General features: G+C 40.5%; 3 protein-coding genes across 3 annotated transcripts in view; 1 reads left to right on the forward strand and 2 right to left on the reverse strand.

The window, feature by feature from the left end:
• Window positions 1–266: 266 nt before the first annotated feature.
• On the reverse strand, window positions 267–13575 carry fem1c (fem-1 homolog c). The gene is made up of 6 exons (XM_037680998.1): window positions 12250–13575; window positions 10434–10603; window positions 10144–10332; window positions 9323–9834; window positions 1241–1417; window positions 267–1159 (listed from the first exon to the last, which is right to left on the reverse strand). Exons 1-6 carry the CDS (start codon window positions 12791–12793, stop codon window positions 895–897), a joined length of 1857 nt encoding a protein of 618 aa, XP_037536926.1. The 5' UTR covers window positions 12794–13575; the 3' UTR covers window positions 267–894.
• Window positions 13576–15812: 2237 nt separating this feature from the next.
• On the reverse strand, window positions 15813–19510 carry tmed7 (transmembrane p24 trafficking protein 7). Its single transcript, XM_037681002.1, has 4 exons — window positions 19467–19510; window positions 18966–19160; window positions 17404–17649; window positions 15813–16542 (listed from the first exon to the last, which is right to left on the reverse strand). The coding sequence occupies exons 2-4, from the start codon at window positions 19122–19124 to the stop codon at window positions 16306–16308; spliced, it is 642 nt and encodes a 213-aa protein (XP_037536930.1). The 5' UTR covers window positions 19125–19160; window positions 19467–19510; the 3' UTR covers window positions 15813–16305.
• A 1351-nt stretch (window positions 19511–20861) lies between these two features.
• The window catches only part of LOC119413927 (RNA-binding protein MEX3B), a 7394-nt gene continuing 5180 nt past the window's right edge, over window positions 20862–23075 (forward strand). Inside the window, exon 1 of the mRNA XM_037680997.1 lies at window positions 20862–21574. Within this exon, the coding sequence (XP_037536925.1) occupies window positions 20989–21574 (586 nt within the window). The 5' untranslated portion in view covers window positions 20862–20988. The remainder of the gene's footprint in view (window positions 21575–23075) is intronic.

Below are 23075 nucleotides of genomic sequence, written 5' to 3' on the forward strand. Positions count from 1 at the left end.
AACACAAATGACAACGCAAACTCATGAGATATTGCACAGACAAGTGCCGGCACAGAATGCAACAGTCTCTTTCCAACAGCTCAGCCTGTGCATAGGAAGAATAAAGCACTTATGGTGTTTGCACACATTAACCTCTGTCTTGTAAAGCTTTGTTACATAATGAAGTGGGAAACGAGTCGAGAATCTACTCCACTTGGCAGATATTCAGACATGTATGACCAAAAACAGAACATAACCTACACATGTTGTAAAAATACAATAACATAAACCTAATGATGACTAAGGAGGAGTTCAAAGTTGTTGGCAACTGTGAGGGGACAACTAAAAATAATTAAAAAAACTATAATAACCTGAAGTCCCAGCATTTGCAGAAATACCTGGAGGCGGCTCAGACAGGAGAAAAGCAGGCAATGCTGAGACTGGGTTAGAGCCAGCATGGAGAAAAATCTCTCAAGTTTCATTCAATAAATAGCATAGTGGAATATGAAAAAAATAGATCATTTCCCCTCAAGCAAAATCATGTGAATCCTTCAGTTCATCCAGAGATTCAACAGTTTGCCATGTTGCACCATGTTTCCAATACATCCCCATAGATCAGGCTATGATCAGTCAGAGCTGTGGCCCTGTCACAGAAGGTCACTCGTTCCTCCAGTCATCTGTTTTCAGTTCATCTTGGTTAAATAAGGATACCTTTGTGCACGCATTTTTTTTTCCAAGTTTATTTTCTCCAAATGGTCACGATGTTCAAAAACCAATCCACATTAACGGTCTCTGCGCTTCTTAAACTTCTCGTGGGTCAAGCACTGAATGTTAGTTAAAGCTCCTCAACACTGTTCCGTCAACTCGGTGGAGTCACACCCCTGTGCCTCGTTTCGTCCGTCCGATTTACAATCATTATCTGTGGAGCAAAACGAAGGCTTCTAGCTTCTCGGGAATGTGTCCCCGGTAGTCGAGGCTGTGCTTGATGATGACCCTGGCAGCGAGGCACTGCAGCGTGGTGTGGTTAATGGGCTGGATGACATTCCTGGCCAGCTCCTTCTCGTCCAGGAGGTCGCAGGCAGTTTGTTGGAAGGCGTTGGTGCTGTCAAAGTGAGTCCCGAAGGAGATCAGCAGGTTCATAATGTCGGGGTGACCGTTGGATGCAGCTATGTGGAGAGGACTGATGGGAACAAATGAATAAACGGTCAAAAATGTATAATTACGGTAGCTTTAAAAGAAAAGTTAAGAGTGAAAAACAAACCTATTGTCATCTTCATCTCTGCTGTCGACGTCTGCCCCACACTCGAGAAGAACTGATGCCACCGTGAGCGAGGGGAACTTGCAGACGGGGTAGCGGCCCACACAGGTGGTGTTGCGGTCTACTGCCAGGTGGAGAGGACTGTAGCCGTTCTTTCCACATGGTTGGAGTTTCAGGAATCTGAAAGTGTTAAAAGACATAATTTTCTGACACAGATCAGCCACAAGGTGACAAAATGTGTTGATGCCAGAGTTCTGGTGACACTTAAAAGGAGATCATATTTCTCTAGTTTTAGCTTCTCTCCACTGGCTCCCTGAATAGTTTAAATCTAACAAGTTGAGTCAGGTCCTCTGGACGAGTTCTTTGTTGAAACATTTTGCTTTTAGCCCAGAAGACTTCTTCTTAAGTCTAAGAAACTACAAGCAAACTCGGTCTTATAAACAGCTCCTTCGCATATGGCGCTTTGCCACTACCAATTGGTTCTGCCCCACACCGCACCAGTTAAGGGCATGGCCACTGTCGATACCCACCCCCACTCAGCCCTGATTATAGGACCACCTTGTTCGTGAATCCAAGTGAACTGCCACAAGGCGACGTTTTTGATGTAAGCAGACAGCAGCTGTTGACTGACCAGCAGAACTACGTCCATTTTCTGCATGTACAGAAAGATATTGAAGATAATGGTGCAGCATGGCTACACTCGGACTTATAAGCTGTGCTGGGATAAGCTAAATAAATATAGGGCAATTAAGGACTTCAACGGGCGGAGTAGCTCAAATACAATGACCGGTTATGAAACCATCGCCCACTTTACATTGACCATCCCACCCACAGAAAGGGAAAACAAGTCAAAGCTGCAAATCACCTACATGAACGCAAGTACTGGTGTCTGTGTGTGTGTGTGTGTGTGTGTGGGGGGGGGGGGGGGTTAGTTTCCAAATGTCCTCCATCAGAAAGTGAGACCTCACAGTCCAAGAAAGCCAACCTGTCATATTTTACATCTTCTCATCTGAACTTTAGATATTTATCCTCGGAGTTGATGTAATCGGTGAAATGTTGGACTTCCTGAGATTTTAATTTTAACCTAGGTGTCATCAACATACCTGAACCAATGACTCAGTGGTGTCTCTGAAAAGGACACCAAGTAGGGCTGGGCGATATGGACAAAAATTAATGTCTCAATATTTAAGATGAATGGCGATATACATATATGTTTTCTCTTTCCAAAAAGTAATAACAAAAATATATTTCCGAGTCAAAGCTTAGTCCCAATTGTGTGTGACACAGGCACCTTTATTAACGAATAGCTGCAACTGTTTTTTCTTGTGTAACAAAACCAAAAAAACACAGCTGTGAACTAAAAATTTAAACAGAAACATACAGAGCCAACATAATGAAAGGTTGACTTGCTCTTTAAAGAGCCTGATTCTAATGAAGTATATTCATTCAACCTTTATTAACCTTTATTAACAAAGCTGTTAGAAAGCCCACATTGTTGTGTAGTTGGCTTGTTTACTGAGCTCGGTTCTGTTTGGTTATGGTTTGTTTCCTTCTGAATTTCATGGTTTCTACGCTCTTGAATGCACAGTGGCTGTTTCGATGCTACTGGACGCAACGCTCTGTGTAAAGTGCAGTGTTGCCAGATAAGAGTTGAGGTATTCCAGCCCAAAAATCTGTAAAAAATAAATAAAAAACACCACATCACACAAAAACCTGCCCAATCAATATATCGTTACATTTACTATTTGAACATGAACGCACAGTACAAGCCAAGGTAATTTAACACTACTGTATGTGGCAAAACGCAATAATCCAACAAACTCTGCCCAAAGTTGTTCTCCGTAAACTACTCTGACCAGCCACCACACATCACATACCAACATGTTTGCAGATGGATTCATAACAACCATGAAAACTGCTCCTCTTTTCACATTTAGAAGACAAAAACTATGATCAGTGCGCACACACAAATTTGCTAAGCTTATTTCTACATAACTGAAATAATTAAATTTACTATGGTCGATTTTGAATTCATACATTTAACGCTCATTAGATTGTTGGCTGGAACTGAAAAATTTGCAGTGAGCCTTGCTTTCGTAATTTTTAGATGGTACTATCCATGATTGAAACCCTTGTCGCTTTCCCCACTCTTTTCTGTAACTTTTATTTTCCCCATTTTGGCATCGTCCTGCTACAACTAGCATAATTTATGCCGCCGCCCTCTGTTGTCAGAGAGAGAAAGAGAAACAGGAGGTGCAAGGCTCTACCGTTTTTTTTTTTTAACTTCCTGCTCCTCCTTCCTTTGAGTGAGGTTGGCTTCAGAGTAGGGGAGCTTTCCTATGAATCAATGATGAATAACTGGTTGAAATGTGTTTTAATAAGGTAACTCAAAAAACACCGATCTGACTTCAAATTTGCACAAATTATTCCCACCTGCCCAAAGCAATTTACATGGACATAAGTAATCAGATTAAATGGCCATTTGGAATAAAATTGCGTCATGTAAACGCCCCATTCTGATTATTCTGCTGATTCAGCTCGATCCAAAAGAATTTGTAATCAGAATGAGACTGGTGGTTTATGCAGATTCATAATCCGAACGTTGCGCATGTAAACACTTAATCTGTTCATTTTTTTGTGATTGTGGAAAACTGACCTGACTGCGCATGTGTGACCTATGTCAACCTTATGCATTTCTGCCTGGCTAGATGCTAATAATATTAGCATGTCGGGGAAGCAAAACTTGTCTGTGAGCGACAACATTTCTACTAGAAACTTTGAAAGAGCTCAAAATGATCTGCATCACCTGTAGCTCAGTCAGGGAGTGCAGTAACGTCTCCACCGTCAGTAAAACCTGTCGCGGGTCCATTTTGGGCACTCAGACTTGCTTACGTTCATCACAGAAGCAAAACTTCTTCTTCTGTGTTTTTTAAGGAGAGTTTACGACTCTGCGCATGTCAGTACTTCTATTCTGAATAAAAACCCGCTGCATGTCGTGGACGGACTGTGTCCATGTAAACGATACATTCAAATTATTTTATCTGAAAATATTTCAATCCGGTCAAAGAATTTTGTGCATGTAAACATAGCTATTCTGGCAACACTGGTAAAGTGCCGTGCAATGGAGAATTTTCTCTCCCGACACCGACTGAGCCTTGCCGTTTGAGCTTTACTGGTTACAGCTGTGTGTACTGGTTACTGCCGTGTGTAAATACCAGAAAAAACGCAGCAAATAAAATCACCCTAAACTGGTTGTCTGTGTTTTTTTAATGAGAACACAACTGCATAAGTTGCCGCTCTAAACCAGTTAATTTCCTGGAGAACACCAAACCTCACCTTTGTAGCAGCCACCCAGTCATTTTCACACCTATCAGGAATTTACATCTAGAGTGTCTCCTCTATGAGTCAACAAAGACCTATTGTGACGATTGATATCTGCATATGCATCTAGCTTGTTCAAAGTGGGAGCTGCAGCAGCATGCAGTTTTACACAGCAGGAGGTGGGGGGAGCAGGTGAGGGGCTGGGTTTATATTCATTGGGGGAGAGGAGGAGGGGCTGTGTGAGGGGCTGTGTGATGGAGCAGACTGGGAGAAAAACTGGCAGATTTTTAAGTATAATTATAACTACGTAGAGTATGAGACTATATTGTTTTATATCGATGGTCTCATTTTATACAACGTATGAAACTAGCCCTAATGCCATGGCTTCTTTTCTACCTCCTCCATGTACAGGTTGGCAACAGTAGGAGAAACTTGGGTCCCCGTAGCACAACCATGTTTCTGCCTATAATACTGCCCTTATATGTAGGGAAGAGTACCGAACTTCAGTTCTTTTATGGTACTGACCGAAAGGCTTCGGTTGGTGTAAGTATCAAAATATGCCTCGTCTTTCGGGGTCAAGTTTCGGTGATTGGCTGGAACATTACACGTGGTTTAAACCAAGTGTAATGTTACAGCCAATGCCAGTGCTGCTACTTGCAGCCACCAGGAAAAACACATACATGGTTACACCCACAGACAGGGTTCGTGTAGTTATGGCAAGCCATAATATCCATTGATAGCCACAAAAAAATACCATTTTTGGCTATTAATGGATATTATGGCTTGCCATCATATATGTGTTGTGAAGACTAATTTGATGAAGCGCCTGACCGTGCACAGAATCAAGTTAAGAGCGGAAAGTTGCTCCGTGTTTGACTGCAAGGAAAGAGGACCACAGCCATCCTCCTCTGAATATTTAAGTCAGCCTGTGAGTGTTACAGAGCCTGAGCAACCCGATTCAATATCTCCACAACCGGATTCCGCTTCGCACCAAGGATGGAGCTGTGTTCTGGATTTCAACTGGTGAGTTTATATTTGTTAACATTACCGCATCGCACGGTTAGTTAAACTAGGATCCCTGTAACGCTAACTTTAAAATATCAGTGTGTAACTTTATTTTATGGCTCTCTATGTAGCTAGCTAAATCAAAAGCTAACTAAAGACTGACAGCAATAGATAAAGCTTAGCTTGTAAAAAATGTGCTCATCCATCGAGTCAGCTGGTTAAACAGTTCACCTAATGATCACTGTTTATGTTCATGTTCTCCTCACAGGAGCCTCTGACCCTGATGTGAGGAGGACAAGGCCAGTCAGTGTAAATCCATTCACACTGGCAGAAAAAGGAAAAATGACAAAAGAAAAGAGAGATGGGGGGGCACAGGACAATCACAAACTGTGTTGTTAAAAGTTTGCTGCTTTTTTCTACAGTGGAGGCTCCATGGTGGAGGTAAGTAAGCTGTAAAGGATTTTGTTGACCAGTTAAGCTTTTATCTCTCAGCCTAGATAATGGTTTTTGAGCAATAATAACACAACCATGTTATCGTTGATGTTTTGTGTTCTCATGTTAATTAGGGAGATGACAAGAGCCCTAAACCCCAGAGAAGATTCGGGAAGAGACATAGATGTGTCTGCCATCAACCCTAACCTCAGTGAATCCAGTGACCTGGTGGTGGGATGTGAGGGACACTGCCAATGCTGTCAAACTTGGCAACCAGGTATCTGTGTGTGCAAGCATCATCCACACCCTAAGAGCGAACATTTTCCAACGCTGGAGACACCATCAGCCAGGAGCGGGCTTATTTGTGTCAAGAGAAAGCAGACATGTTGATTTATTTGGAAAAGAAAAAAACTGCTAAAGGCTCCCACAGGCTTGTGCGGACTGTGAGCCACATGGAAACTGCGTGCACTGTCCGCAGACGGTTGAGACTTCATACTCGAGCGTACACCAGCCCACTGGGAAATCTCCAGACCCTCCCGCAGCCATGCTGGGCCTGATTTTAATTCTCTCGTGACAAATTCCTTCATTTCTCACAATTTCAGTCATGGCGTCAATGGACGGGAGGAAGAGATCACTTGCCTCTTGGCAAAAAAACCCAAAACAAAAAGGCCATTAAACCAGATCAGGGATGAAGAAAAGGCATTTAATATGATGGTGTTGTATACAAAACAGTCCGTCGCCGAGCAGTTTATTGTGCAACACACATATACGCGGTCGAGTCTAATCATGTACGTGTAGACCTCTGCGGACTGAAGTACGCTAGAGTCTGTGGGAGCCTCAAGTGAAAAGGTCCTCAGTATGTAGCAGTGAGCATTAGACACTGATGTGTCACTGGTTTGCTACCGTTCTTTTGCGCTGGAAATTATTTTTATGTAAAAAAAACTGCTTGGAATGGAAAAATATCAAAGTTAAAAAATAAAACTCAAGGTTTTTACTATAATGTGTAACATAATTTTCTTCTCGTTAGAATTGACGTTAATTATAAAATTAGTATTGAAAAATTACAGTTGCTCCTCCACTGCCTCATCGGTCTCCCTGGCGTGTGAATGTATTCCAGTGTGTTGTCTGCCACTGAGTGTGTTGTTGTTAGCATTTAAATGGGCATGACGAGTTGCCAGTAAACTTTTTTGTTGTAAGGTCTTGAACGTGACATTGTGCCAAGCGGGCCTTTTCTGTGAAATCCATCACCCTTTGGATTGGGGTCTGATCTATAATTTTGCGGTTGCACCAAGAATAACTAAATTTCATCTTATATTAAAAATCCTACGGAGTCCAGCTACAGGCAGGAGGTGGAACAGCTGGAGAGCTGGTGCAAAGAGAATAACCAATGTGAAGATGACAAAGGAGATGATTGTGGACTTCAGAAGGAACAAACACACCTACACCCCCCTGAACATAAAGAGGATCTGCGGTGGAAGTGGTCTCTAGCTACAAGTACTTGGGTGTACACATGAACGACAACCTCAGCTGGAGCAACAACACCACCAGCCTGATGAAGAAAGCTCATCAGAGACTACTTCCTCAGGCAGTTGAGGCAAGCTGGTCTGGGAAGCTCAGTCCTCACCTCCTTCTACAGGTGCGCAGTGGAGAGCATCCTGTGCTCCAGCATCAATGTGTGGCATGGAGGCTGCACAGCTGCAGAAAGAAACGCTTTGCAGAGAGTGGTGAAGGCTGTACAGAAATCTGTTGGAATCAGCCTCCCCACCAACACAGACATTTACACCTCCAGATGCAGGAAGAGGGCCACCTGCATCATGAAGGACCCCACTCACCCAGCACACATACTTTTTGCCCCGCTCCCCTCAGGCAGGAGGTTGAGGAGCATTAAGTGTAGAACCACTAGACTGAGGAACAGCTTCTACCATGAAGCTGTTACTCATGAATATCTAACCAGAATAATCACTGTGAAAAATCACATCATGTTGCTGCTGATCTGTTTCATATTGCTGCTGATCTGTTTCATATTGCTGCTGATCTGTTTCAATGTTGATGTGTTCATGCGTGCTCATCTGCTCACACAGACTCATGTTCATGTTTGTGCTGATGTTCGACGTAATGTTTTTATGCTATTAGTGCTTAGTGTATATTTAGTTGATGTTTTTCTTAGTTCATATCTTAGATGTTATCATTGTTTTTCTTTTACATTTTATTGTTTGATGTAACTGGGACCCTGTGTACATAATTTCGTTCCACCACATGTACCATGACGTGCGAATGACAATCTTTGACTGACTACTGTTCAATATTTTCCCAACTGAGCACTTAGCTTTAAGACTGCAGGTTTACTTGTGACACGTTTAAATTTTTTAATAGAACAGGAGGCAGAGCTTTCAGTTAACATTTCTTGTGGAACCAACTCTCAGTTTCTGAGGCCAACACGCCTCTACTTCTACTTTTAAGACTACGCTTAAGACGGTCCTTTTTGATAAATCTGTTAAAATTAGGGTTGGCTTGGGCCTCCTCAGGTATCGTAGTTCTGCTGATATAGGCTTAGACTGCTAGAGAACAAAATGACCACATTTCCTCGCTCAGCTCCCATCATTACTACTCTCCATAATTGTATTTGCGATTACTGCCAACATTAACCCTGTGTTTATTGTTCCATAAAAACTAAACCTGGAGAACTTGCCATTTATCTCTCTCGTTGTCTCAACCCACATTTGGTTGCCCTCTCTGAGATTCTGGTGAAGGTTTCTTCCTGTTAAGAGTCATTCCTTTCCACTGTCACCACCGTGCTAGCTCAGGATGGAGGATAGTTTCTTTAGCAATTGAACAAGTTTTTGGTTTCATCAGCAAACTGGTTGATCCACTATGCATGCGAAGGTAAGAGAGACAAAATGTTTCAACAAAGTAGAACCCGTCCAGAGGACCTGACTCAACTTTGTTAGGCTTCCTTATAAACTTTTACTACTGGTAACTGGCATTTCATAATGTAGTGTATGTGAATGTATTGTGTTATAATTGGATTTAATTGAAGGTTATATTTGACTCTGACGTGGACTTTTCTTTTGACCAATTCCCAGGGGATGAGAGGAATAAGTTGGCATTATATAAATAAACCAAGTTCTTTTTTTTTTCTCCCAACCATGAAACAATGTTTCATTTGAAATTCAGAATGTCATGTTTGAATCGTTATCTTTCTGGTGTAAACAACTGATTGAACCAAATTCAAAAGCCATTGGCAGAGGTGAAAAAATAAATAAAAATCTTTTGGTCACATTAATCCACTTTGCTTCAATAATTAAAACTCAAAACAAAAAGACACACCTGTAGATCGTCTCCTTCTTGAAATGATCCTGCTCTGAGGTACACGACACCTTCTCCAAAAGACATATGAGGTGCAAGATTATTGAGAGAGCCTTGCTGAGCTGAGCCGGGTCAGGAGACATTGGACCACTGTGTTTAACAGCTCGCTCAGTCTCCAGCACGCTCTTAGACAATATCCCCATCAAGTCTTCAAAGGACACAGATGTCCCCAGGAGCCCTTTGGCTCTGTCCTGTAGCATGAAGGAGAAAAGCTCAGCAAACGACAGAAGGCTGGAGGTTGTCATGGGGCTGAGGGGTTCCAGGTTGATCTGCTGCATTTCTAGCGCGTATTTCCACAGGTTAATGCACCGTTCAAAGTTGCCAGAGTCAGCATACACAGCACCACGGTAACGGATGTAGTAGGATGTGTCTGGGTGTTGTGGCCCAAGGATTCTCTCACGGATGAGTAGAGCCTGCATTCGCATCTCATCTGGGTCAGATATCAGCCCGTCGAGCTCCTCTCCATTTGTTACCTGAGAGAAGGTTAGAAAAGTTAAAATAGGTCTTCAAAACTTTTAGCTAAATGGCCATAGTATTGCACCTATTTTGTTCTGTTTTATGGCTCTAGCAAACCACCAAACAATTATTTGTAGCAAATGTACTAAATGGGAGGCATCTTTCAAAAGTGTGAACTATCTCTACTAAAATATTCAGACCCAGGCCTCTCTTGCAAAAGAGATCTGCGATCTCATTGGGATTTGCCTGGTTAAATAAAGGTTAATAATATGTATAGCAATAAATGCATTACAAGATGGTGGTGCAAGGTGAAAAGATCAACTCACCTCCCTGGCATAGTCATATGCCATGATCAGCTGCTTGGGTTCTGGTTTCTGGACAATGTTGTTACTGTCCAGGTATCGGAGGTCCATGGCTCTCTTCCAGTATTTTAAAGCTCCAAGCAGATCTCTCTTCTTGTCTACAAACGTAGCTCCCAGTAGCTCCAGCGCATCAATACGCTCAGTGTGGCTTGTCTGCAAAACCAAAAGGGCCATCTTTCAATAACCAACTAAATCAAAACACCATACGCTTTCTCATATTTATGTGGACAAGCTCACCACAGCAAATGTCTGACCTGTGGGTTTGTCGTCAGGTAGTCTACAATGTTAGTGTGGCCTGTAACACTAGCAGAGAGGAGGGGAGTCATGCTGTAACCATCCTGCTCCATGGTTGCTCCGTACTGCAGCAACATCCGCATGATCTCCAGACTGCCTGACTCTGCACAATCATGGAGTGCAGTGTTGCCTGTGAAGAAACAACAATCCTTACAAAATGAGTACAGCTTGATGTTTATTTTATATAAAATCAAAGACGACTGAAGACTTTCTTTTGGATAAAAGATTAAACGTTTCAACAAGAACAATCTGTCCAGAGGACTTGACTTAACCTTGTTAGAATCAAGTTTTATTGCAAGCTTTAAAGTGATAGTCTGCTTTTATATAAAAATTTTTTTTAGTCTATTTACAGTTCATGACAGTTCAGAAGATTGTCTTGTTATTTATTAGGCCACTTAACACTATCCTGAAAATCATTCTAGATCTCTCTTCAATCTGACCTTTTGGACGCTATTCTTACTTGCAAATCAATAAAACGTCCCCAGCTTGATACGTACACACAAAACAATACAATGGGGTTTTCTACCAGTTTAATGGGAATTGCTTTGATGTATTAGTCATGGAAACAATCATTTTAAATTAAAATGAAATCTTCACAAATTTGACTTGTAGCACTTATTTTCTCTCTCGACCCATTTGCTTTCTTTCAGTCTACAATAAGGACGGTTAGCATAAGCAGACAAAAATAAATGGGTTTAGTGGACATTTTTGTCCATGACTTGTACTCTTAATGGTCCTTGTGATGCACTTGCGACCTGTCCAGGCTATTCTCTGCCTTTCACAGTGACTGCTGAACATGGACACCAGTGACCCCTGCCACCCACATAGGAAGTGGGCAAAGAAAATAGATGGACGGCATACCCTGACTAAATTACACCATGTCAATGTTTGATCCAAGCCAACTCATGAAAATAAACGTTTGAAAGTTACTTTAAGGAAGGACAACATATGTTTAGTTAGGATGATTTAACATTGATGCATGTACAGACCAAATATAAACACACTAATTACTATGTAATATGTAGTTTTTCCCCCTTAAATGTGCTGCCAAATTCTTTAAAACAAGTGTAAAAAAAATTTAATCTGTCACAATTAATATTACGCTCTTTAATCATCTTTGTCCAACACACCATTATTAACCTGTTTTGGTGTAGGTGATGTTACTTTAACACTATGCTTGAAAATGTATTGCTTAATGAGCACCTCTTGCTAAAAAAAAAAAAGTCTACAAATCCATTCATTTGGCATCATACAGTACCAAAACAGATGGCGAGTGCACCAGGCAAGCTAAAGGTAAGCTACAAGAATACAGTTTTCACCCAGTGAGGCGTGGGAGGTGGGAACTGAGCTATGCCAACATAATCACACATGTGCCAGCTTGCAGGTTTGTCACTAAAATGCATGAGCATTACCACAAGGAATAAATAAATGACCCAAACATAGTCTGAGGACATGGAGTGCTTTGTTTTAAAGTCCTTATACATGTAAAGTGGCCACTAGCTCAACACCAATGTGCAACACTGGTTGCAGTTTCTATAGCCCCATCTAAGGAAATAAATAAAATTATCTTTAAGACACACCCAAACAGACACAGGGTTTACGTAAATCAGACTGCAGCTTTTCCACAGTGAAACCAGAAGTTCATGTTTATATGTTGAGTCATATGACGTTGCAGTTTCCAGTAAGTCGAGTTTCTATTTAGACATTTAAAATACGGAGTTCAACCTGAATTAATGGATTAAAAACACGAATGTTGCTCAGTTCTTGCGAACTTACCTTTTACACTTTTCCTGTTTACATCTGCGCCTTTCTCCAGCAGATACTGCGCTATCTCTTTGTGGCCCTTGTAGCAGGAAATCATCAGACACGTATGTCCGTGTCTGTTAGAGACCTCCAGGTCAGCCTTGTGCTCCACCAGGTACCTAACAATGTCCAGGTGTCCATCGAAGCAGGCTGCCCTCAGGGGCGTCGAGTTGGTGAGGGTCGTGCTGTTCACAGAGGCTCCGTGACCCAGGAGGGACTGGACCACCTTCAGGTGTCCCGCCGCCGAGGCGGCCCAGAGAGGGGGAGCCCCCTCTATTGTCTCCCCGTCAAAGTTGACAGAGCCGCCGGCCTCGACCGGAGCGCTGCAGCACTCCAGCAGGTACTCCACCAGGTCCAGGTGGCCGTAGCGAGCGGCCATCAGGAGCGGCGTGGCCCCGTTCGTCTTCTCGCCCATCAACTTGACCACTTCGTGTCCATCTTTGTTCTCCAAAAGCTTCTGGAGCAAGCGGAGCTTTCCGTCCCTGGCTGCGTTAAACACTGCCGTCTTTAAATCCATTTCTGACAGCGAGTCCGGGTGTTGAAACACAAAGGAGAGCGCGGAACAATGACACGGGGACCAGTAGAGGTGGACCGTGTCGGTGGGAACCCTTTGTTTACAACCTCCGACTCTTGCTAACAGTTAGCTGGGCTCCTGTTATGAAACAGGACGAGCCTTCCTCCGGATCAGCTTTAAAATTTTGGCATCACCAGACGGTTATGTGAATTTTCTCCCCTATTATTAGCTCAGACGTTTTAAACGAGCCTTGATCCAGCGATGCATTTGACGAAGAGTTAGCGAGGCGGCTAGTGTACTTCCTCGATTCGTTTAGCTAGCCAGCTAGCTGCGCTGAACTAAATACTCTTTCACCTTTTTATTGATCCTTCAGCCGAGACTCTTCCGCTGACGTTTCCTCTCCGTCTTCAGATCTGTTTCCTTCGCTTGTCATAGTTTCACAGCATTTCACGGTATTTATATTCCCCTTTAGGAGGGGCCGAGATGAAGAAATCCACCCCCACCCGTGAGTGTTAGCTTAGCCCGTAGAAGCGACGTAGAGACTGGGGGACACCCCCCAGTGTCTTTGCCGTGTTGTTTTTTTCTCGCGCGCAAGTCGACAGGCAAAATCCAGGAGCTGTTCACGCTCACAAAAATAGTCGTGTGTGTTGCCACTCAGCAAACTGACACAATAATCTCGGAGAGGGAGATGGTAAATAACTGCTAACCACCCACGGTTCCACTGAATGATCACGACTCAGTTTCTGTCAAATTGCAAGCTCGACGCAGTCTTTTCTTTCCTCAGGGTGAATGATTGACGTGTCGCTGTCCAATCACAGAGCAGATAGCCTATGACGTAGCAGAGTGAAGATGCTGGGCTTTTTCACACGCTCTGACCCGGTGGTTCATTCAATAGGGAGGGGCAGAGCCCTGGGGAGGGGTACGCGAACACCTGATGGTACTTTAAACGTTTTCCAAGGTTTTATTAAAAATAGCATTTATGCATAAATGCTCTAAAATAGTTATATGGTAACATTTTTGGACCGTAATCCTAATTTAAAAACTTATAGGCTGTTTAATGTTATTATTCTGAATTAAAAATAAACCCAAATCTTACTCACCTCCGTGTCACGGGTTGGGTTGACCCAGTCTGTCAATCACTGTCAGTCACTCATTGTCACGCCCACCTTGGAGACGTAAACAGGTTGAATACGCACGGATAGGTGCAAAATAAATATATATGCTTTTATATAAATGACATTTTTTGATAAATTAATATTTTGTTAAGAAATGTTTATCGTTAGATAATTTCTTAGTTTTGGTTGGAGACCTTTTTTTTTTTAGGAAGTGACAATGAATGTTTATTTTTTTCAAAGTTGAATAAATCAATCTGATGGCCTTAATCGATTTGGTTTTAGAAAAGCAATAACAAAACATTTTACAGATCTATTTCCTGGATTTAAGTCTACTTTAGACCAGGCTCAAAACCTGGTTTAGTTAATCCTGGAGTGTACTAGTCATTAACCAGTCACATGATCAGAAGTGTCTGTTTGTATAAACTCTTAATGTGTTATACCTGTTAAGATTTTATTTAGTATTAAAAATACCAGGTACTCATCGTAACGATACTTGAATTTCTTGAAATATAAATAAGGGGAATAAACGAGTTAACTTAAATAAAACAAGTTTTTAATTTGCCTGACTGCAAATATGCTCCAACAGCTTTGATTACACTGCCCCCTAGAGGACAAAAAGGGACATGACATCTAGAAAAAAAAGTTTCTAATGACCACTTTTTAGTAACTATTAAAATTAATGCATACCTTAATATTTGATCATGAATTTATTCAAGCATACCAATAATTTAAAATCCAACAATGCCTCAGAGATGTCCACAAATGACCTATTAGTTTACATAGTTATGGGAACCATCGCAACACATACCAGACCTGATAGCGAACATTTGAATGGAGACAGGTCAAATGAAGCAGGGCTAAAACACAAATGTATGGTAAAATAGCAGTTTATCAGTCTCTTGAACCTGTTATGGATAGTTCTCACTGATATAAAATAAAACAAGTGGTTTTTTTTTAACTTCCAATAAACAAATGCAAAACAATGTAATATTTAAAATACAGTACGTTTTTTGCAGCTGATCTCATTGTCTGATGAGTACAGCAAAATCTGTAAAAATGATGCATGAGTTACGTTTACAAATCTGCAGAAAATAACTTTGCTTTCCTGAGTAGGAATCAGATTAAAAAAAAAAAAAAAAATTTAAAAATGAAAATGTCCAAAACCTCCCATTTATTTAAACAATCCAATCAACTTGGCAAATTACAACAAATTACAATTTTATCCCAAAAGGTAGTGATTTTTTCCATATATTGAAACAATACTTTTCAGTAAACACATTTACAATAGTGATGAACAAAACCAAAAGCGCGCCATCAACCCATGAGATAAATACGATGTTACATTTTAAAACAGCAAAGCCAAAACAAGTGAATAAGAATGATAATGGTAGATAATGAAGCATTTAAAACTGTTGGCATTACCAATTCTAAACACAAAACGTAATGGTAAAAAAAAAAGATTTCTTGTCCCTCTCACTTTTACTCAAAACCACCCCTAAATGAAAGTTAGCTTTTAATTCATATCACTACATTTGAATTAAATTGATTCTTTACACCAATGCAACAACTGACTTTATTATTCTTGTGTTCTTAAGATTTTGAGTCACTCGGGGAGACAATTGTTCAAACCATCGTTTGTAATTTGATGTCAACTAGTAAAGGATGTTTTATTCTGTATAGCTTATTCAAATCTAATAAACCTTTCAAAATGAAAAAAAAAAAAAAACCTGACTAGAGCAAACTTGTTTTTATTGAAAACAATGATTTTTAAACTAAGATTTCCTGTATTTCAAAGTAGAGGGAATTGACTTCTTGGAAGTTTTTTTTCTATTAAAATAAAAATAAAAAGAAATATATACCTATGTTTTTATTTTTTTAAATCAAATGAATCATTGTTTTGAAGTACCATTTGCACTGAGATGCAGTGAGCTGCATGTAAGGAGAAAGATCAACAGCATCTTAACAGTCCCGAGTTCATTTAGTCCCAAATACCACTTTATAAAAAATTGCAGTTTGGGCTGAAAAATGGAGCTGACTGGAGGATATAATGAGCAGTGCCACAAAAAAAAAAAAGAAAGAAAAACACATTTAGAACTTAAGTTTTTTTTTTAACTACAGGACCAGTGTGAACTGTCTCACATACACAAAGTAACCATCAAGCCTACCTTTCATTTTGTTTTACCCTTCTGTCACATTTTAAACATTTCCTCTCAACAGTATTTAGCATGAGGTTTTACAGAACTGCAGTGCTAAATGGTCAGGAATTGTCAAATTGAATGAACAAGCAGTTTGATATGATCCAATTTCAAAATGAGCACTGCTGTTCTGATCTAATCTATGCACTTGAGGCCAGGTAGACAGACAAAAAATAAAAAATCAGATCCTGAAATTCAAAGGCTGTTATGATCCCACACGTGTCATAGTGGTTTTCTTGTCAGAGAAGAAGCTTCTTAGCAGGACCACCTGGCTGATGCTGACCACCAGCAGGATTATGGCTTCTCCAATAGACCAGAATGCAACACGGGTGTTGAGATCCTCGGCCCGACTGCGTCCCTGGGCCTCACGGAGGCGGAAGTGTGTCTGGTAATCGATGACGGATTTTAGAGCCTCGTGGATAGAGACACAGGCTGATTCCATCTGTAAAGGATGAACAAATAAAAGCTTTGAATGAAACTGAAATGCTTAAAAAAATAATTTATTTTTATTCACAATCACTCGTCCAGTTTGTGAATTTCCAAAAACAATAAAACTAGATCTGTACAACATTCTGGATTAATTTTTGCTCTCCAGTCTGTCCAAATTCAGTAATGGTAAACGGCTCACAGTAATTTAACACAATATCCGTTTGTTTAATAACCAGTTTCCGCTGTTTACCTATTCAAATTACCATTATGTCCAATTCGACAAAACTGTTTGAGGCACATTTTAGTTGTAACAAAATTAATGTCAGTCAATTCCATTAGTGAAGACTAAAATAAAGTTGCATCCTCTATTATAATGAGACAAATAAAAAATGTGAAGTGCTGAAAAAAAGTTCAGTAGTGAAAAAACATTATTCATGTATAGGCTGGAGTAACAAGATGGAAAACGTCCTTGGTGGGGAAAAAACAAAACCTGGCATTGTGTGTGGATTTTTATGCACAAATTTATTTAGCATTTTATAATGCTTTGTACGGAAATGACACCTTATTTTAATATCTTTGTCATGCTTGTAAAAAGGACTTATGAAGGTTTGGCTGATATAAATTAATTCTTTTAAATTTATTCTGTGGCCAAAAGTTATTTCCAAGCGAACCAGTCTACAATCTCTTTATGATAATACAAACAAAACTCTTCACTGTACTGTTGTATAATCATCTCTGGCCAGGAATATGAAATCACAAGGTTTATTCGTGCAAATTTACTGTCTTGAAATTTGTGATATGAATTTGTCTGTATCATCTGGGAGTATTACAATCTCTTCACTTCTTCACAAACACAAAGGGACAAAAATCTCACCTGAGTAAGAGCGGTGACTCTGTTCTCGTTGGGGAAAAGGGGAGGATCATCGCCAACCTGGAAATCAAAGTAGACCGTCTTGTGTGTGAAGGTGGAGAACTCGTTGCTGAAGCAGAACTTGTACGTCCCGTTCTTGGCTGCTGTGAAGGTAAAACTGTCATACTGCTTTTTCATCTCCTTGTAGAGTGTTGTGCCGTCTGGATCCTCCAAACGACAGTCCACATCATAGTGGCCACCAGTTACCACCTGAGAACACAAAAATGAGTCCAAGTTTATGTTCACATTAGATTTTGACCAAAATATCATAAAAATGTATATACAAATTATTAACAAAACATCAATACATATGACCTACAATAAAAACATTCAATAAAACTAATCTATATATATTAAAACTATTATAAGCATGCAGAATAAAATCCAAGACATGTTTAACTAGGACTAAAATAAAAAATGTATAACAATCAGAACAGTTCCAATTTGCAAAGGCAGACAGACACTGATTAAGGGCCACCACAATAAAAGGTAGTATCTCACTACACTGAGACTGTTGGAGACTAAATATTGCAAGAAAATATGAAAGATTTTCTGTTGTAGAGTGACTGAATTCTGACTGTTTGCAACCAAGTGACCCCTGCAGCCACATTTTACGTGGCCAATTGTTGAAAATCACAACCTATTTTTGTATGCACACTCGCAAAATAGTACTGTAGGCCATGAACATTTTAATAGCCCATATCATACCCAACTCGATAGTCGCCTCAATGTTTATGATTTATTCTAGTGAAGAACAGTTCTGATATAAGAACAGGCAAAATTTTGAATTTTTTTCCAATAATAATTATTTATCATCAGTTTTTTTATTTATATGAACGTGACGGTGTTAAAATACAATTCTTGAGACCAGTTAAAGATGCTCGCAACAAAATCTAGAAGGGTTCAGGACATCCTTGACAACTGTCAAGCTACACTGCTGTAAGCCCCTGTTACTCATGTAAATAGCAGATTGTGGTGAATTGAGAACCTCCGCAAACATTGCAAGACACCCCAGAGATTCTCTCAGGAATGCTGTTTACCAACTAGTCACAGTCCATCGATACTATCTTACAGGCTCCATCTCCTTTATTTTTAAACATGGGTTTTATAAAAACTAAAAGGAATTGTTTTGCCAGTGATCTGACTTAAGCCTCAAGTGTAAGGAAGCTCAAACAAGCAGAACTGATATCTCATTTGCATAATTTCTTAACATAAGTTCTTTGACAATTTCATTAACAGGCAGATCTATTTTTTTTATGTAATGTGGCATGTATGAAATGCCAAGAACACAAAATAGTGAACTGCTGACTGCTTAATATATTTCTGTTTTGTTCTTCTTAAATTAAATATATGTTAAACATATGTATGCCTACATATTGTAGGTTGTGTTAATTAAAAGGTTCTTGTAGTAAATGTGTTGCATCCAAATTTAACGCCTTTTGTCCAACACTATTGATCCCTGAAGGTTAAAAGCCTAAACATACTGTTAAAAGGCATGGGCTGTTTAGATTTTACGGCACAAGTACCTGAAACTCCAATGTACACTTAGTGCCAATGATGATGTCCTCGTAGAAACACTGTTTAGCGTTGTCTGGCAGCTCAAACGTCAGCTCGGAGCCGAACACCCAGCAAAATAGCAGCTGGGCCCACAACACTTGCAACAGCACCCGAAGTGATCCGAACATCCTCAAGACTGGCAAGCAACAGCTTCAACGTTAAACCTATAACGATAAACATTAATAAGCATACAGTCAAGCTCAATACTAAGAAGAACACAAAAACTGTGACCGAGAAGAGAGAGAAATAAACCTGGTATCTGCGACAAGTTGTTAGCTTAAAGCTAACTAGCTAGCTACTAGCTTTGCGTTTTAAGCACAGAAAGTAGCTTAAGGTTTGTAACCTTTTTATATAGTTAATACACTTGTACTATTTTTGCGCGTATGTGATCAGTAGAATTAAACTTAACTCAAAAACTGTCAAATTGTAATTCATTAAAATTTAGTTCTCAGTGCGAATTACCGACTCACCCTAAGTTCCTCACCCGGATGCTACTAATGCTAAGAAACGTATCACAAACGTGCCTTTCCATTGGCTAGTATCTGCAAGAAGCCCCGCCTTTACATTTTTCCTATTGGTCAATAAAAGAAGACAGGCGTCGTGAACCCACGTGACCACGCCCAGAGGAAAACATCTTCCTTTTTGAAACACACTCCAACGTGGCTGTTGTAGGTAATACGGAAGAGGCTTTATTTATTTCTATTTCATGAACTTTAGATTGAAATGTAATATTTGTAACAAAATTAAAAACAGTTTGCCCCATTGCGCTGTTTTTTTTTCAGGTATAGGACACAATTCCTTTCTCTGGGATGAATCTGTGTTTTCACAATACAATTTGAACAATGTACAATGCTGGAGGCTTGTTTAAAAAAAACAGCTTTGTTTTTAGCTGTATATGCTTTCCTTCAACCCAGCATCGAGTTTAGACAAATTTCCCTCATTATTGTATTAATCCATGGCATCAAAGCACATAGACTGAACCATAAAACTAACCTGTGCACAAGCACAAAATAAGACCTATTTATTCAAAATAAACTCAAAACACCCAAGCCCAGAGAAATATGAAACAACTAACCCTACAGATTCAATTTGTGCATACTTGTCACCAAAATATTGCAAATGTTGACCATAACATTGTTATTATTGACTCTGACATATGTTTTACCTTTTAGTGATTTGTGTCACTCAGACTGCATTTTTCTCAGCTTGAAAAGGTTTTTAAGCCCCATTCATTTATGATTTACTCATATGAATTGTGAATGGACTGTACTTATATAGCACCTTTCTATCTTATTTCAAGATACTCAAAGCACTTTACACTACAATCTGTGTCCTCATTTACCCATTCATACAGCACTCTACTAGATCTCTACAAAGCTAATTGAACAAATCATTCTAATGAGACTAATCAGTGCTTTTAGATCACATTCATACAATGATGGGACACACATCAGAGGCTATGAGGAGTTCAGTATCTTGCCCAGGGACTGCTGGTGGATTCGAACCCCCAACTCTCGTATTGGAGGACGACTGCTCTAACCACTCAGCCACAGCCGTGCTATGATCATCTTTCACAAATTTGTTTCTCTTACTATTGGCACTCCATAATTCTTAGGCCACGTTCACTTCAATGTTTTCTCTTCACGAGTTTTATTTTTTGCTGTTTTCACATTTACATTTATGGATATGGGGCACAGTCCCGTATATTTTTGCCCCTTTGTTCTATAATTTGTCCATAAATGATGTACTCATCACTCATCTTCCTTTCTCCCTTTATCTACTGACCATACTGACCTTAAAATGAATTCTCGCGAGAACTTGAACGAGATTACAGTATAGGGAGGGCTGAATGGAAAGCTGAAGAGACAAAACAAAAGCCACACATTTCAATGAACAGGCGCTGGTCGCTTTTTTTATTTTTGTTACCAAAAAACAATTTATTTCGTTAATCATATCTATTTCAGTTTAGCTACCATAGTGTGTACGTTCTGCATGATGCCCAGTAGCACGTCTTTGCTGGAGGCCGATGAGGGAGAGTCCGAGGTCCCACCGCCGCTAGTACACGCTTTCGCCGGTATGGGCCTCGAGGAGCACCACGGCACTCAAAACCAGACCCCCGAACAAGAAGTTGAAAGTATTTCTTTCCCCCACCACCATCAGCTACCCTCGGTTTCTCAATTCAGCTTCCTCGATACGGTCCTCGACTTGAAGCCTTTGCCGCTGAATCGGCGGCCGTCGGGAGATGAGGCGAGCAAGACGACGGACGACGAAGAGCTCGAAGCGGACGACTCTTCGAAGGCCCACCGCCATCATCAGCGCCTCCCGCCCGGGCCGAACAGCACCATGATGCCGTCCGGAATGGATGCCGAGACGGTGTTGCTGTACGGCGGGGAGGAGCGGGACGATGGCGGCGTCTTACCCCCGGCTAGCGTGGTGATGCTACCACCCGGCGTGTACGGGGAGCTACCGGGTTACGAGGCCGAGCCTTCGCTCCTGAGCCGGCGAAAGAGTGTCAACACGACCGAGTGCGTGGCGGTGCCGAGCTCCGAGCACGTCGCAGAGATCGTGGGCAGGCAGGGTGAGTGTCCCCCCATCAGTTTATAATCAAAGCCAAAGTTTAGCTTCTATAGCGAGCGTGCGGGCCCAAACTAGGTCAAGTAAACAGAACAGGATTCAAACATGAACAGGTTTCAAAGCGACATCTGTCCACCATTTTTATTTATTTATTTTTGCTCTTGACAGTTCGTGTTTTGTTCTGGATGTTTAGTTTGGCGGATCACTAGTCTGCCTTTAGCCGGGCTAAACCGAGCTGGTCTTTGTCTCGGAGCAGAACCCTGTTGGCCACCGTGGCTCAAGGTTTTAGTCCTCTTCATGATGGATTTTTGACTCAGGAGTTCAATCGAACCCGTCTCTCTTTTTTTTTTTGTCACCCATCTGTCTCCCCCTTTTTATAGTCTGTTCTCCCTATCACCTCCCATGGGCTGATGGAGCAGGGAGTGAATGTTTCAGAGCAGGGTTGGGGGAGGGTGCATGGATGGTGTGTTGTCAACAACAGGAAATGGTTCTGGTAATGATGCTGGACTCTCAACCACTGCTGAAAGGAATATTTAATTCATAAGCTGAGCAACCTGGAAGTGGAAATAATGACTGGGAAATGGGACTCAGATGAAAGCACTGGCATATTTTTTGTAGATCATAGGTTGGGAATGGAACAGTCCCATAAAAGTCTAATGGGAATGATCCAAATTGATCTGATTGAAAATGACATAAAGATTGGGCTGGCATTATAGTTGAGCAGTGCTGTTTTAGAAGTAATTATAAAAGGTTTTTTAAGGATACGCTTGAAGACTGTACCCATTTAGTTTAATGCTACAAACATTAAAAACTGGGGCTGCTTTCCTCCTTTTTATCACAAGTGTCAGATTAGGAAAAGTAAAAATAAAATAAAAAATCTAATGTTTTGCAGTGAAATAAGTGGAAAAAAATCGAAATGAAATCTTATTTTGTGCATAACTATCAAAAAAACATGAAAACTAGGCACAAAGAACGTTCATTTCCATCCAAAAACACGTTTATTAAGCTAAAAATGGGCATCTTTCATGTTTAACGCTTCAGTTTTTCCTTATTATCTCTTTTAAAAATGTGGTCATGAGATTAGTTTTACGGCATTTTGTGTTAAATAAAAAAAATAAAGAAAAACACATCCAGGAGCAGCTGAACTAAGATAAACTTTGAGACGAGCATGCCAAGAAGAAATCAGCTGCTTTGGTTTGATAAGGTGATCTTAGTTTTATCTCAGCTGGTGTAGATTAAAACACAGTGCTGTGATTTTAGCTATTTCACTATACAAATAGCTGTTGATCAAAGTTTATTCAGCCTCCAAACCCAGTATTTTGCCTTTTGGCAGGGGTGATTTTGAACCTTGCATTGTTTCAGTATCCACAAAACAATCGTCAGTCACGCAGTTTTGTTTGCAAAACTCAGAGTCTGAGCAGCGTTATATGAATAGAAATCTGTCTGGGTGAGTCAGACTGTTTTTATTATTATTAATAACCTCTGTGTCATCCTTTGGCTCATTT

Source organism: Nematolebias whitei, chromosome 8 (assembly GCF_014905685.2).
Source record: "Nematolebias whitei isolate Nwh7 chromosome 8, NemWhi1, whole genome shotgun sequence".
NCBI classification, from domain to species: domain Eukaryota; kingdom Metazoa; phylum Chordata; class Actinopteri; order Cyprinodontiformes; family Rivulidae; genus Nematolebias; species Nematolebias whitei.

Excerpts from the sequence above, each read along its gene's own strand:
- fem1c (XM_037680998.1), bottom strand. The coding sequence starts at position 12,793 with ATGGATTTAAAGACGGCAGTGTTTAACGCAGCCAGGGACGGAAAGCTC. Across the intron at positions 10,604-12,249 it reads AAACAGGAAAAGTGTAAAAG|GCAACACTGCACTCCATGAT; the intron begins GTAAGTTCGCAA and ends GTTTCTTCACAG. Across the intron at positions 1,160-1,240 it reads AGAGATGAAGATGACAATAG|TCCTCTCCACATAGCTGCAT; the intron begins GTTTGTTTTTCA and ends TGTTCCCATCAG.
- tmed7 (XM_037681002.1), bottom strand. The coding sequence starts at position 19,124 with ATGTTCGGATCACTTCGGGTGCTGTTGCAAGTGTTGTGGGCCCAGCTG. Across the intron at positions 17,650-18,965 it reads AGTGTACATTGGAGTTTCAG|GTGGTAACTGGTGGCCACTA; the intron begins GTACTTGTGCCG and ends TTGTGTTCTCAG. Across the intron at positions 16,543-17,403 it reads GAGTCACCGCTCTTACTCAG|ATGGAATCAGCCTGTGTCTC; the intron begins GTGAGATTTTTG and ends CATCCTTTACAG.